Source organism: Echeneis naucrates, chromosome 22, assembly GCF_900963305.1.
Source record: "Echeneis naucrates chromosome 22, fEcheNa1.1, whole genome shotgun sequence".
Taxonomy (NCBI): domain Eukaryota; kingdom Metazoa; phylum Chordata; class Actinopteri; order Carangiformes; family Echeneidae; genus Echeneis; species Echeneis naucrates.
Genome location: NC_042532.1, coordinates 11,429,805 through 11,443,250, shown reverse-complemented (window position 1 = coordinate 11,443,250; position 13,446 = coordinate 11,429,805). Strand labels below are relative to the sequence as shown.

Here is a 13,446-nt window from a genome sequence, read left to right as displayed (position 1 = left end):
CTCATTAATTAATTTCAGCTCTCTTCGTCACTGTTCAATTTGAGCCCATTTTTACACACACATATGAAAAGATTAGTAAAGATTGACAACAATCCATAGACTATCCATTTAATAGGTTTTACTAAGAAATCTCATATGTACATGTAATCATACTATTAGTTAAGTTACAAAATCTCTCCTCATTTAATAAAATTTTAGCACAGTGCCTCCTCTGTTTGAGAGTAACAAAGTCATACACATGTTCTATAGTTACAGTTCATTAAATTTCATTTTCTAAATTTTATTAAAACAACATTGTCAATGCTTTTGTTTGACCTTATGTGTTATCACAATCATAATAAAATAATTCCCTTACCATCAAACACTATTTCACCAACAATGCATTAATCTGGATTGAACGGACAAACCCCAGTGGTAATCTTGTCTTTGGTGAACTTCACTGACTCATGCATAAATAATAATGAGACAACCATTTTCTCTCATCCAGAATATTCTTATTAGCCTTTTACAGTCTCTATGGATTCTGGTAGAAAGGTTATTAGTCCAGCAGCAGCCACTTATTCATTCACTCACTCACTCACTCACTCACTCTTGAAGCACTCTTGGAAGACAACCTGATCAGGCAAATAGAGCAAAATTGTCTTTACATGTTGCTAGGTGACAACTCAGCAGTAGGTAGTTGTTCATTCTGGAGCTCAGTGAACCAATGACGAGTGCTATGGGGCCTTGGAGACGCAGCACCAATGCCATCTCCTGCGGAGGCAACCACACTGCAGTCAGAGCTCACCTCTGGGGAGAGAGGGATAAGGATAGCATGGATGCCATCAGGTACAAGCTATTTGATGTAGGTGGATGTGACTAATAATTGCAAAAAGCACTCTTAAGATTACAGAACTTCTTAATAGAGGTAATATCCAAAGATAATGATAAGGTTTTTTTCTCAGTACATAAAGTGGTGTTGTTAGCTGACTTTGTAAATAAAAGTAAAAAAATATTTGTATAAAATACCCGGGCCACTGACGCCTCTTATCAGTCAGGGGGACATAAACAACTCCCATCAAAGCTTTCTTGAGGAAAGTCCCATCACTCTGGCGATCATACATCTCTAAAACTTGACTGCCACCATCGGGACCCACTGGGAGAACCAGTCGTCCACCTGGCTTCAGCTGTTCTAAGAGCTTTAAAAAAAAAGGATAAAGGGACAGAATACAAGAAAGTAGAAGAAGAAAACAGGACTCTGTCACAAGGTGATGGTGAAGTTCAAGATACAAATTCAGTCAACTGGAGACGTGAAAATTATTCTATTTCACTTTACTACAGCATATTCTTTAACCTTAACTTATGTGTACGTTTTATCTTCTATTATTTTCTTACTAATTTTTACAAAAGTAGAAGTGATGTGTGTCCTTACAGCTTTAGGAACAGTAGCTGCAGCTGCACCAACATGAATTGCATCATATGGCCCTCCTTCTGGGAATCCCAGCCTTCCGTCTCCCGCTGAGGACAGATGTTAGAATGACTTGTGTAGTTCCATATAGCTGTGCAGTTTGAACATCTATATTTGAAGGGGTAAGACCTTCATGTTACAAGACTCACCAACAAGTCTGATACGCCCAGATGAGAGCAATTCTGGGTCATCGGCTTGAACATTTTTTATTGACATTTGGACCAGTTCATCAATGTGTTCAATGCCAACCACTCGACCGCTGGGTCCTGTCTGCATACATTAGGAAAATTACAAAAGAACACTCATTATTTGCATTATTAATTTAATAATAGGTTTATTATAAGTTTCATGCCAAATTTATACAGAACTTGCCATCCTTGCAAAACAGGCAGTGAGGTATCCACTTCCTGAACCCACATCCAGTGCTGATGCCCCTTCTTTTAGCTTATCACTTAGCAGCTCCAGAGCATGAGCATGCTGTAAAACCAGGACCACAGGAAATTATTCAATAACTAGGGGGTGATTTTAAGCAAATCAAGTGTTTCTGCCAACTGCATAACTCAAGTCCTGTGAGAGCTTGTTACTGACCATGTGTGGTGCACTGATGGTCGCCCTGTAGCCTGCAATAAAAAACAATGTACATGTGCTTACTTTGGAGAACAACATATCAACTCATACCTACCAATCTGATAATTGTGTGTGCATGTTTATTACGAGTGAATAAAATTAATACCTATGGACTGAGGAGAGTCTGCATAAGGATAGTCTCTAGAGTAGATCCCTCTGTCAGTGGCCAGCATGGCATCAAAGACTCGGTCACTCTTTATCACTCCATGATCTAACAGAGAGAGAAGAGGAAATGATGCTCCATTGGAAGTGAACTGAAAATTGAATGATAAGTTGCAGTGATAGTAAAAAAGGAATATATTTTCATAATGTTAAGGAAAAACAGACAGGCTTTCTAGACAACAGCTGTAAGGAAAGTAGAGAATTAAGTCAATACTTAACCCTGGATGGTCCGTCAATATGCTAATTATGAGCAGTGGGACTTTGGTTATTCTGATAAGTTGTAGCTTTATGAACTGTGACTGGAGCCTTGAAATTTACAAACAGCTTAAATGAAGAAAAGATGTAAAAAAAAAAAAAAAAAAAAAAAAAAAAAAAAGTATTACTCCCTTTCCCATCAATTTTGACACCTTTTTTAGACCTTTTGAATCTAATAGTAGCATTTAAAATTCAAAATTTCCCCCAAAAGGGCATATAATTATGCTGCATGGTTTGAAGGACAAAGTAATAATTTGCTTGTCAAGTTCCCTGTTCATCTTCACTTGGAATGAAATAATCTCGTTATCATTTTGAGTCAGAATGAAGCAAAAAGATGCACACTTCCACAGGCTTGGTGGATATCCACACATTGTAAGAGGAAAAAAAAACCCATCTTTGACACCTCATCAGTGTGGATCTAAGAAGTTTGGGGCAAAGACTTAATATGACGATGTCATTCCATTACCCCTCAGCCTGCTGATGAGCTCTGGATGTGTTTTGCCACTGGACATCCACGCCATGGTCCGAGACAGCAGCACACCCATAGGGAAAGCCACTGCTGCCAGGCGCAACGCTGGTCGCATCTCTTGTCTTAGTTCTCCCTGCAATGCATGATGACTGTGTGTTTTTTACTCAAGATCAAACAACTACGATATTACACCTGACTGTTGGTCATTGGTGAATTTGCAACAGGTCAGTAAACAATGCCTGAGAAGCTGGTTATTCACACTTTGATCTAGACAGTAAGCCTGCTGGAGCCAATCCCAGCTCACATTGGGTGAGGGGCCAACACAACACAACAACCACTCACTCTCACACTCAGACCTCCAGACAATTTAGAGTCACCAATCAACCCAGACTTGATGTCTTTGGACGGTGGGAGGAAACCAACGCAGGCAAGGGGAGAACAAGCAAACTCCGCACAGAAAGGCCCCAGGCCCAGGAATCGAGCCCACGACCTTCTTGCTGTGTTGTGTTGCCCTACCCTACAATCACGAATTACACAAATAAACAGATGTCAGAGAGCTTGTTTACCTTCGCCCCGGCTCTTTCCTGCAGACACAAACTTCCTGGTTCATTCTCGCGCAAACACAGACCTGGCCAATCACATCGGACCTTAGTTTGATAGGCAGTTAAGGTGTCCAATCATATGCCCCCAAAATAAGGAAGTGGGCTGTTGCGCCTTAACTCTTGTAGAGTATGGATGCAGTTAGCTAGGAGGCTAATCTTACATCTTTTATTAAAAGTATCAGAATAAATACCTGTTGACCTGCCAATTATTTACCCAGGTAAGACGTCGGGATGACATATTTGTTATTGACGATGGTGACAGACCGTTTGAAGTGCTCCAAAATAGTCGGTAAAGGAGGTTAGACGCCCCTTATTCTTAACCTTAATGGTAAATAGTGCTCGGTTTCCGTTTGACTTGTGTCCATTTCTGTGCTTTTTTTTAATTTGTCCTAAGCCTTAAAGTAACTGCAGCTCGGTCGATGTTTCCGTCTGTAAGGGCACCGGAATGACAGACGACTTCGAGCGACAGCAGGTCCGGTCCAGCGGGGAGCTGTGGTCCGAGATCTGCTCCAGCCTGCCGGAGGTGAAGGCTGACGTCGCGCCGGAGAACACAGCGTTCAGAGACTCCTTCCAGCCAGCTGCACAAGAACAAGTCCGGGTCAATGGACAATCAAATTGTGCAGATGTTAGGTCCCCCAGAGCCAGCTGGGAACCCATGGAGGATTCTGAGATCTACATAGCAAGTTTAGGTAATGTCTAACCCTACATGATCCACTTAGCTGACCCAGACTTCCATCGACCACATGGTTAGGACCAAAAGGACCAAAAGAAGCCATCCCTCTGATAACGTTGTTTTTGTTTTTGCCTCTGATTTTATTTTATGAGCTATTGTGCCTTAGTCTAGGTGGCTTTTTCATGCTTTCTATTTATTTGCAAAAAATAAATTAGCAAACCATCATTATAGTTGTATTTTCAGCTTGGGCCCAAGAAGCACCTGCTCCCATTACCTAATAATATTTAAAATCACTTCTGGTGAAGTGACCTGCTTGAGCTTTTCTACTGATTTATATATATATATTATATTATTATTTTAAAAAAGAAAGAAAAAACAGAGAAATAATGGCTCTTGCGCTCTTCCAGCCCAAAATGTCAATTATAACTGATTCAAGTAAATCCAATATGTTGTGCCTTTTATTTTGGTACAGAGAATCGTCTTAAGAGGTTAAAGGGCCAGTCCACTGACGTGACGTCAAGAGACATGTTGCGCTCATTGTCTCAAGCTAAGAAAGAATGCTGGGACAGATTCCTACACGATGCTCAGACCTCAGAACTTTTTCAAGGAGATAACATGGATGAGAGGTAGGACATGGACTTGTGCTATCCTGGTGAATAAATTTGTTTTTTATATACACAAAGGAAACATGACCATTGAATCTGAAGCATAGACTAGTGTTACTAGTACTACACCCACAAACACACAGTATGACAAATCAATGCCTCTCCACACCGGTGTAAACAACAGGTTTATTTCGAATTTTGTGTTACCACACTTGGGGCTTCGAAAGCAGTAAGGTGCTTTAGATAGACCTTCTCATCTTTTTACTTTTTGTGTATCTCCCTTCTTAGTGCCCTTGAACACTTCAAGAGGTGGTTGATTCCTGAGAAGGTGGCCATTAGCGCAGAGGAGCTGGAATATCTGCTGAGGCCATCGCAGTGTAAGGAGCCAGTGGGACCAGATCAAACACAAAATGAAGAGGACACAGAGGGAGAGAGAGACAACAACACTGAGGAAGATGATACTTCCAGCCCAGAAAAATGAGTGTGTTAAAATAGTAACACTGGCAGAAAGACTAATTTGACGAGTATTCATTAAGGCGGACTTGTTAGCTGCCTCATAATTTCCAACAGTTTGTGTCATACTGCTGTTTTTGGCAAAACCTTTTGTCATTAGCGGTCAGGGACGTAATTGCAGCTGGCCATTATTTGCTGTATCCTCAGCAACGGAGTATGAAGTATTTATTCAGTCACACACATTTTGTCTTTGTGTTTCAAGCTTTCAGCCACATAAAACCATTAAAAATACAGACCAAGAGGTTTAAATTTAGGTTTTTCTTGTCTTCTAGCAGCAAAAGAAGTATCTAGTCTCTGTAATGACTAGACTACTATGACACAAACACGACTATACATGCCAAGTTAATGAAGTACTAAGTTTTCTTGTAAATTACTTGTATGACGTAAGTAACATTATTTTCCTAGAATAGTTTTTTTCCTGTGTCAGAAGATTGTGACATCTAAAGTTTGATGTATTCCAATATTGTTGCCTATTGTACAGTGTCTTTATTTTTGTCACATTTGTTTTACCCATTCAATAAAGACAAGGAGTGTTGATTCTATTGATGTACTGCTCATCACCGAGTCTTAGTGTAGTAATATGTAGTTATCCTATGTGTACATGTGTGCGTTTTAAGGCTTGTTTTTAGGCACAGTTTCTGAATGGAGGATAGTGTACCAGCACTGATTCCTTTGCAAGGAAATTACAGGGCCCTGCTTGATCATATCAAAGACCCATTTCACGAAAGAAAAAAAACAGGCAAGATGCAGGTACCACATGAAAGTAATCAAATGGGGCTTCGAGCTTTTTGTGTTTGGACCCAGACACATCTGATTTTAATATTATAAGCTTTTTCATCAGGATTGACTGTCCTATATCTCAAAACTATACTGCTTTTGTTGGAGAACTTGTTTGTCCCATTTGTTCCTAATTTGGTCTACAGTGGCTATCCTGTGTTCCACATCTGTGTTGACAAAGACATGGGAGGTGTGGATTCACCCAACTTATTAAGGTGATATTAACCATTTTCACTGCGAACACTGCGAGATCCCACACAAGAGACTTACCTGAGAGAAGATGAAGCAGCTCATGTCCCTGCTGGTCTTCTTGGATCCACTCTCTGGCGGGTGATGGCACCCAGTGTCCTGCTGTGTTCAACAACAGTAAACATTTATACATTAAAAAATGTTATTTGTTTTTCTTTGTGCTGAAAAAAACAATATCCTGTCAAATAATTATGTTGAATTTATCAGATAGTAAGGCATCAGGAAAAGTAAATAATGAAACTAAACCAATATGCTGTAATTTATTGCATTGACAGTGGTCAGAATTTGTTCTAAATTTAAAAAGAAAAATATTTATAAATCCCTAAATATTTTCCCCTGTAATCAAGTTCACCTCCAAATCAGTCTTGTCCTTTTGTATACGTTCATAAAATTTGTCCTGGATCATCCTTTGCACCTCATTCGACGAATCACTCAGCCCAACTTGTTTTGGACGGCTTCAGCAAATAGTCATGACCATGTAATTGGGTTTAGTAATCTGAATATTTAAGATGTGTACTTCTGGAGAAAGATCGTGGTTTGCCTCGTAATTGTTCAATTTTTGTTCCGCTGTCTCCTGTTGGTCTCTGTGTTAGTGGTGAAAATATTCAGTGTGACAAATCACACAGCAGGATGTGTACTATTCAGCGATGAAAATCATTCAGAGACGCTGGGACAAGCACAGGCTATTCAAGATAATTATTTGTGAATTTTCCTTTCTCAAAATTTTGTCAATACTCTGTTAAACTGTCATTTCCTGATTAAATTGGGATAATGAGTGATAATACAAGAGAATAAATAACATCAAATGTACCAGAGTTACTATAAATTGACTGCATTAAACCTCACACATATTGTAAGTTCCACCAAGAAAATTATAATAATTTCATGACAGACAAAAAAAAAAAGTACTGTAATACGTTGCAGTCATTTAGAAATGTATTTTTTGTCACGGAGTCACTATAGTTCTCAAGAGCAATATCACAGGAGACTAAGATGACTAGTGATTGGGGGTGATACTGACTGAGATTGAAATGATACTGTAGGTCATATGACTGCCTGGCATGCACACGTACTGTATGCTGTATGATGACAGAGACAGAATGATCACTGCTCGCTTATCTGGATCATTGCTGGCTGCACTGAAGAGGAGAGGCTGCACACGAGTAGGACTGAGCTGCACACACAGGACACAATCTCCCTGTCTTAACAAATTACCACAGTCTGACTGACGTCTCTAACAGGTATCTTGTTTGTTTGTTTGTTTGTTTGTTTTTTTTGGTCCTTTCTGAAAATTCATTCACTGGAGCTTGGCAATTTTGATTCCTTAGAAAATTAAAATGTTCCACAATTTGAAATACTGGTGGATTTATCAGGATTGTTATTATCGTATGTTGTTGTGTCTTAAGAGATAAGTCGTGGTTATATGGATTACTTATCAGCTCATCTAAGTACGACAGAGTTAATTATCCGAAAAGAGATTCACATTGTCTGATCTGTATGAAAATTAATATGAGATGTTGTGGTCAGAAGGTTTTGCGGTTGAAGTGGTTCATTAATAAGCACTAACTCGTGCTCTCCATGAGACCAGAGAAGGCTTGCCACTTACAATCGTCCAATAATTTTCTTATTTTATTTGGCAAATTTGACTAAATCTCTATTGTACTAATTTTCCCTTCGTTTTGGTTGGCTTTGTAGATAGTTTAGAACATATATTGTTTTTATGAATAAAATTGATAGAACAAGTACACTGTAGGAAGAGAATTATGAAATTAAGATCTCTAGCCCAAAATATATTCACTGTAGGAAGAGTTGCGATAGCTTGTGTCTTCATTTTATCTTGATATTAAAGCAAATCTTTTAAATCAGAGCCGTGAGAAATACAGATTTTAAGAGCTGGAATTGACGTCAGTATATATTACAGATAAATTAGCTGTTTGTGATGACTATTAAAAGCTGAGAGAGAAAAAAGCAGAGATGGAAAGGGTTTCAAGAGGCAGAGAGTGAAGAGAGGAAGATGAGATGGTGTGAAGATGAAAGTAAATGGATATATTATTGAAAAGTCATGCCTCAACGTTTTAATCAACAAGTCTGTCAAAATATGAGTCGTCCCATCATTTTCCATATATTATCATCAGATTAATGCCACTTTGGGCTCAATCATCACGCTGCACAATTAAATGTGTCAGTTAAGATTGTAAATCAGGTATAAAATATGCAAAATATGCAGCATTTTGATGTGATGTGTTATTTTCCTTTCTGGCTTCTGCAGCAATGGACTGGCAGAATTCACTGAACTCCTCAACCCCAGCGCTTCCTTCTCCATCCCCGCCCTTGTCAGACTCTACATCCTCCTTTTCCTCCACCTGCTGCAGCTCTCCCCTCCCCTTCTTCTTGACCTCCCCATTCTCACCTCCGTCTTTTTCTGGCCTGGACCTTCTGCTCAACCTCAAGCTCCTCTTCATCCCGCTCTACTCTGTTGTGGTCCTGATCGCCTGTTCTGGCAATCTCCTGTTGCTTTTTCTCTTCTGGCACAACAAGAAAAGACACAACACCACAAACTTCCTCATTAGCAACCTTGCGCTTGTTGACCTGGTTATGTCCATCTTCTGTGTCCCGTTGACGGCATCCTATGCTTTTGACAAGCGTGGCTGGATATTTGGATCTTATATGTGTCATTTTGTCACTGTAATGCAGTCTGCAGCTGTCTTTGCAGCAGTCCTGTCCCTGATGGCCATTGCTGTTGATCGTTATGTTGTTGTGGCTTATCCTATTCGCAAAAGGGCAGGTTGCCAGTTTTGCTGGTGTCTGGTGGTCTTCATTTGGCTGTCTTCTCTGGCTTTGTCCACACCGACGGCACTGCACACTGTTTACCTGGACTTGCAAGCTGCAGGCATGCAAATGGCCGTGTGTGAGGAATTCTGGGATGGCCAGGAGCGAGGGCGCCTCATCTACTCTTGTTTCATTCTCTTCTTCTCCTATTTTGTCCCTCTGGCTGCTGTCTCCATTTCCTACTGTGCTATATCTTATCAGCTGAACCAGAGGACCACATCCAGCTTGACAGCATGTCTACAAATAAGATCTGCAAGGGCTATTTGGAACAGACGGAGGAAGAAGACCTTTTGCCTGCTGCTGGTGTCTGTCCTCTGTTTTGCCTTTTCATGGCTCCCCTTACAGGTATACATGAGAAACAAGTAAGATTTATAATGGATAGCTTGAGTATTTTGGAAAATATGGCCAGTCACTGTCTCTACCAAGAGTGTTGAAGATTGATGCCACCCTGCTTGATTCAGTCAACAGCAAATTAGTTTACTTACAAACAATCACTTCTGTCTATTTTCTTGCTGTCTGTTTGTATAGGCCTTGTTTAACAGTGAACTGAATGTAATACCTTGAACTAGCAACAGTCTGAGAGTACAGCTGAAACTAAGACATTAATGCTGTGTGAGCAAGTAAATTGTTGACTGAGTATTGACTGAGTTACTATACATATACTTCTACATAGCTGAGACAAGAACAAATTCCTGAAGGATTTCATTTATTGTCAGACATACCTGGATTGAATGCCTCTGATAACACAGTTAATTTTTGCAGGTGGTCAATCTGATCCGTGACTTGGACACTGACTTCTCCATCTTGACGAAAAATTACGTCAATGTCATCCAGGTGTCCAGTCACCTGTTTGCCATGAGCTCTGCCTGTTACAACCCCTTTATTTATGCCTCACTACACAGCAAGTTCCCGTCATATCTTTGTCGCCACTTCATGTCTCAGAGAAGAAGAAAAAGAGAGGATCGTGCTCAAGTATCCAGCCTCCAGACAACATCTCAGAGAATGCCACGTCTTCACACCACCACGACTGTGGCAGATATACCAGGTACTTCAAATAACATGGCTACTCAAATTTACAGTTAAGATGAATTGACAAAAAAAAAAAAAAAAATACAGAACTGAACTATGTCCTCTAGAGCTCTGTTGACCACACATAAACCACCAAACAAAACCCACACACTTCAGAAGTAATTTAAAGTACTGTTTTTTAATTGGATTTGAATTTCAGCTGCAGCTAGTCATGGTTAAAAACAAATGTACTATTTGCTAGCATTGACTTATATGTAAAAATCACCCTGTTTGATCTACGTGCGATGATGTGTGCTTTGTATGGGCATTTGTGTATTATCCTAACCTGTATCTGTGCAATGCTGAGAAATATACTCTTATGCTGATCTTATCTTCGAAAATAAAACATGATAAAGTTTATAATTTTGCATTAGTAATGATCCACAAAAAAAATCTTACATTCAATTTGATATAAAAAGTGCTGTTCACTGTGATATCTGCCATCTCTGCTCACTTTAGTTCATAATAGAATATAGATCATAATTTGAATTTGTTTAATATTAACATAAAAAATAAATAAATAAATAAATCCAGTCTCTCTTGACTTTCCGATTCTGTAACAATTTCATATTTTCACTATAGTGCAAACTCCATCGTATAACAAATAAAACGTAGCAGGTGGTTTCTAACTTTTTAACTAATAAACATTTTCTCAACATTTCCCTTCATTTTCCGTATTTAAAAATAACGCATATTGTCAATTTTCCCTATTGTCAGAAAAACTCACTAACCGCTCTGCTCACCATGTTTTCCTTCCTCCGTTTTACGGAACTGTGCTGCCCTTATAGATATTCCATGAAATGTGATGTGGAATTTGTTTGTTTGGTGTTTGGCAGAGACAAACATGAAATAGTTTCTTTACCTCCAGCTGTTTAACGCTCTCCGCCGAGCCAGTGCACCTGAGTGACGTCATCTACCCGCGACCTCAGTCTGCAGACTGAATAGGTGATGGGAGTTTTTTTTTTTTTTTTTTTAATAAGTCATTCGTTTATTTCGTTCATTGGAACCAGTGTGGCGCTGTAGCTGTATGTAAACGTAATTTTGAGGCGCACATGTAATATAAATTCACGAAGCATACGATTTGCATTGCAATGTGCATTTACGAAATCTCTACGTTGAATTTTGAGACTGCCCTGACGTCGCAGGTCAACCAACGTCACCGTTGGCTGATAAAGCTGTCAATCAAAAGTATGTTTCTGATTGACAGATTTCTTTTTCAGCCAATCATCAAATGAGAGCAGCTTCAACAAAGTCTCCATGTCAATTGTGGAGATGTTGTCAGCAAATGATTGTGTACAATATCTTAAGGAAATGGTCAGCTTTCATTTTGAAGATGTAGCCATTACTGCTCTGTAAGTTGTACATTTTTACCTTCTGAGACCTATGAATGAGTACAGAAACAAGATAAATCAATGCTTTGAAAAGAAAATATATATTTTGAAAGAATTCAGTGTAAAGCTGAAAAGGTTGCACATGCTATTCGTGTGGTATTTGTTCTTTTTTACTTGCTTCCTCTGCCTTTGGTGCAATATAGATTTTATACAGACAAAAAGAAAAAAAAAACGTAGGAAAAACTCTTCTGAATGAATGAGATGGCATTTAGCTTCAGCTCTTCTGAAAAAAGAACATCATCATTTAGCACAACACCAAATACCCTTAATAAACTAAAATGTCACATATCTCATCACTCTTTGTGTGATTCGGTGCATTGCTGATGTGCTCGGCTATTCGCGGCTATGAGAGCAGTTGATGAGGGTGAAAATTAGAATGAGTGCTTCTATGCAAGTAATTGTAATTCAAAAAATGAACAAATAATGATAATTTACATACTGCAAGCTCTCTACTGCAGGACACCTGTCCTGAACACAAGATCATAGCTGCCTTGAGGAAATCAAACATATCAAAAATATTATTATTAATTTACTTTCATGTGTTAAAGAAACATGCTGGTTTTTGTCCAAATTGAGGTGTCATAGTTTTGACATGCTTCAGCTCTTGACACCTCATGACACGCCCCTACACTTCTATATCCAAACAAGTCCTGAGATCCTCTGGTGCTTGAAACCAGGTATTGTCTTTGTCCATTTTTAAATAAACTATATTACATATTTTACATATATAATATGCTTTAATAGAAAGGAATCTAACCACATGACTGCTTATGTGCCTGAGGAGAGTCAAGGAACCTCCCACGGTCTAAATGAAAAATTTCAGCATAGCCATTAGAAACTGGCTTTTCTCTTTCAGCTTTTACTTAATCATTTCAAGTGTTTTGGAACTGTTACGCCAGGATTCTCCCCGTGTGTGAACACACCTCTGGTTGGAAATCATAGATCCTGTACAACAAGGAATATCAAAACCACACAATTTTAGTGCCCTCAATATTCTGTGAAATGAAGCAGCTGAACTGCCAGACTTTTACCTACACATCATGTTACAGATGCAAATGATTTGCTTCATCATGTCATTTAAAACCTCTTACCCTGATTCAGAAGAGACACTGCCTCCATGAATATTCATCGGAGCCGTGATTATTGAAGTTAAGATGATTTATATCTCCTTGTACCTGCTTTCAAGATGCTCATTCTCTTGTCTTTCCCATTATAGCCTAAGCAAGGCACATGGGATCGCAATCAATTCAGAAGCAATCAGGAGCAGAAAAGTAGAAAAAGAAGGTGAAAAGAAAAGTGACTTTCATTATTGTGGACAAAATATTCTTTTGCTACGTGTTTTCATCTGTAAATTACATGCAAAAGGTAAAAATAAATAAATAAATGCTGATATGAAAATGTTATTGTTTAAAAAATCATTGAGAAACCTCATATATTGCTTAATGACTATGTACATTTCTTAGGGAGCATTGAGAGCATTTTCTAATGTGGATGTGTCTTGCCAGCCAATCCTGCGATCAGTTAATGAAGAGTCAGTGTGTCATCACTGTCATTTTAATATTGCCCTTACAATTTTATATCAGCCTTGTGTGTAGACCTTTAACTCAAACAGTGTTTGACCCACCAGTTTTAAAATTACATCAGTTTTTTGAGAAAAAGCAGGTCAGATACGAAGACACTGGCAGAGAGAGCCATCGTGTGGCCTATAACCATCACTACAGCTGTCGACGTTTGCCAGATAAACTAGATCTGAGCAATACAAGAAATCTTTCAAACACA

The 13,446-nt window shown here is 38.9% G+C and overlaps 2 protein-coding genes across 3 annotated transcripts; one reads left to right on the top strand and one right to left on the bottom strand.

Annotated features, from left to right (window-relative positions):
- Window positions 1-101: 101 nt before the first annotated feature.
- pcmtl (l-isoaspartyl protein carboxyl methyltransferase, like) lies at window positions 102-4,102 on the bottom strand. 2 transcript variants are annotated; one of them, XM_029493617.1, is made up of 9 exons: window positions 3,527-4,102; window positions 2,958-3,093; window positions 2,181-2,285; window positions 2,036-2,067; window positions 1,820-1,924; window positions 1,597-1,717; window positions 1,412-1,497; window positions 1,009-1,178; window positions 102-753 (listed from the first exon to the last, which is right to left on the bottom strand). In XM_029493617.1, exons 2-9 carry the CDS (start codon window positions 3,073-3,075, stop codon window positions 717-719), a joined length of 774 nt encoding a protein of 257 aa, XP_029349477.1. In that variant the 5' UTR covers window positions 3,076-3,093; window positions 3,527-4,102; the 3' UTR covers window positions 102-716. The 2 variants fall into 2 exon arrangements, with proteins under 2 accessions (XP_029349477.1, XP_029349478.1); XM_029493618.1 differs by having other exon boundaries at window positions 102-789; window positions 3,527-4,101.
- ccdc32 (coiled-coil domain containing 32) lies at window positions 3,681-5,895 on the top strand. Its single transcript, XM_029493619.1, has 4 exons — window positions 3,681-3,890; window positions 3,999-4,251; window positions 4,708-4,861; window positions 5,129-5,895. Exons 1-4 carry the CDS (start codon window positions 3,888-3,890, stop codon window positions 5,319-5,321), a joined length of 603 nt encoding a protein of 200 aa, XP_029349479.1. The 5' UTR covers window positions 3,681-3,887; the 3' UTR covers window positions 5,322-5,895.
- The last annotated feature ends 7,551 nt before the right edge of the window (window positions 5,896-13,446 follow it).

Bases quoted from the DNA above. Each gene is read 5' to 3' on its own strand.
- pcmtl (XM_029493617.1), bottom strand. From the start codon at position 3,075: ATGCGACCAGCGTTGCGCCTGGCAGCAGTGGCTTTCCCTATGGGTGTG. The intron at 1,925-2,035 runs GTCAGTAACAAG...CTGGTTTTACAG, and splicing joins CCATCAGTGCACCACACATG to CATGCTCATGCTCTGGAGCT. The intron at 754-1,008 runs GTATTTTATACA...TTGCCTCCGCAG, and splicing joins AAGAGGCGTCAGTGGCCCGG to GAGATGGCATTGGTGCTGCG.
- ccdc32 (XM_029493619.1), top strand. The intron at 4,252-4,707 runs GTAATGTCTAAC...ATTTTGGTACAG, and splicing joins GATCTACATAGCAAGTTTAG to AGAATCGTCTTAAGAGGTTA. The intron at 4,862-5,128 runs GTAGGACATGGA...CTCCCTTCTTAG, and splicing joins GGAGATAACATGGATGAGAG to TGCCCTTGAACACTTCAAGA.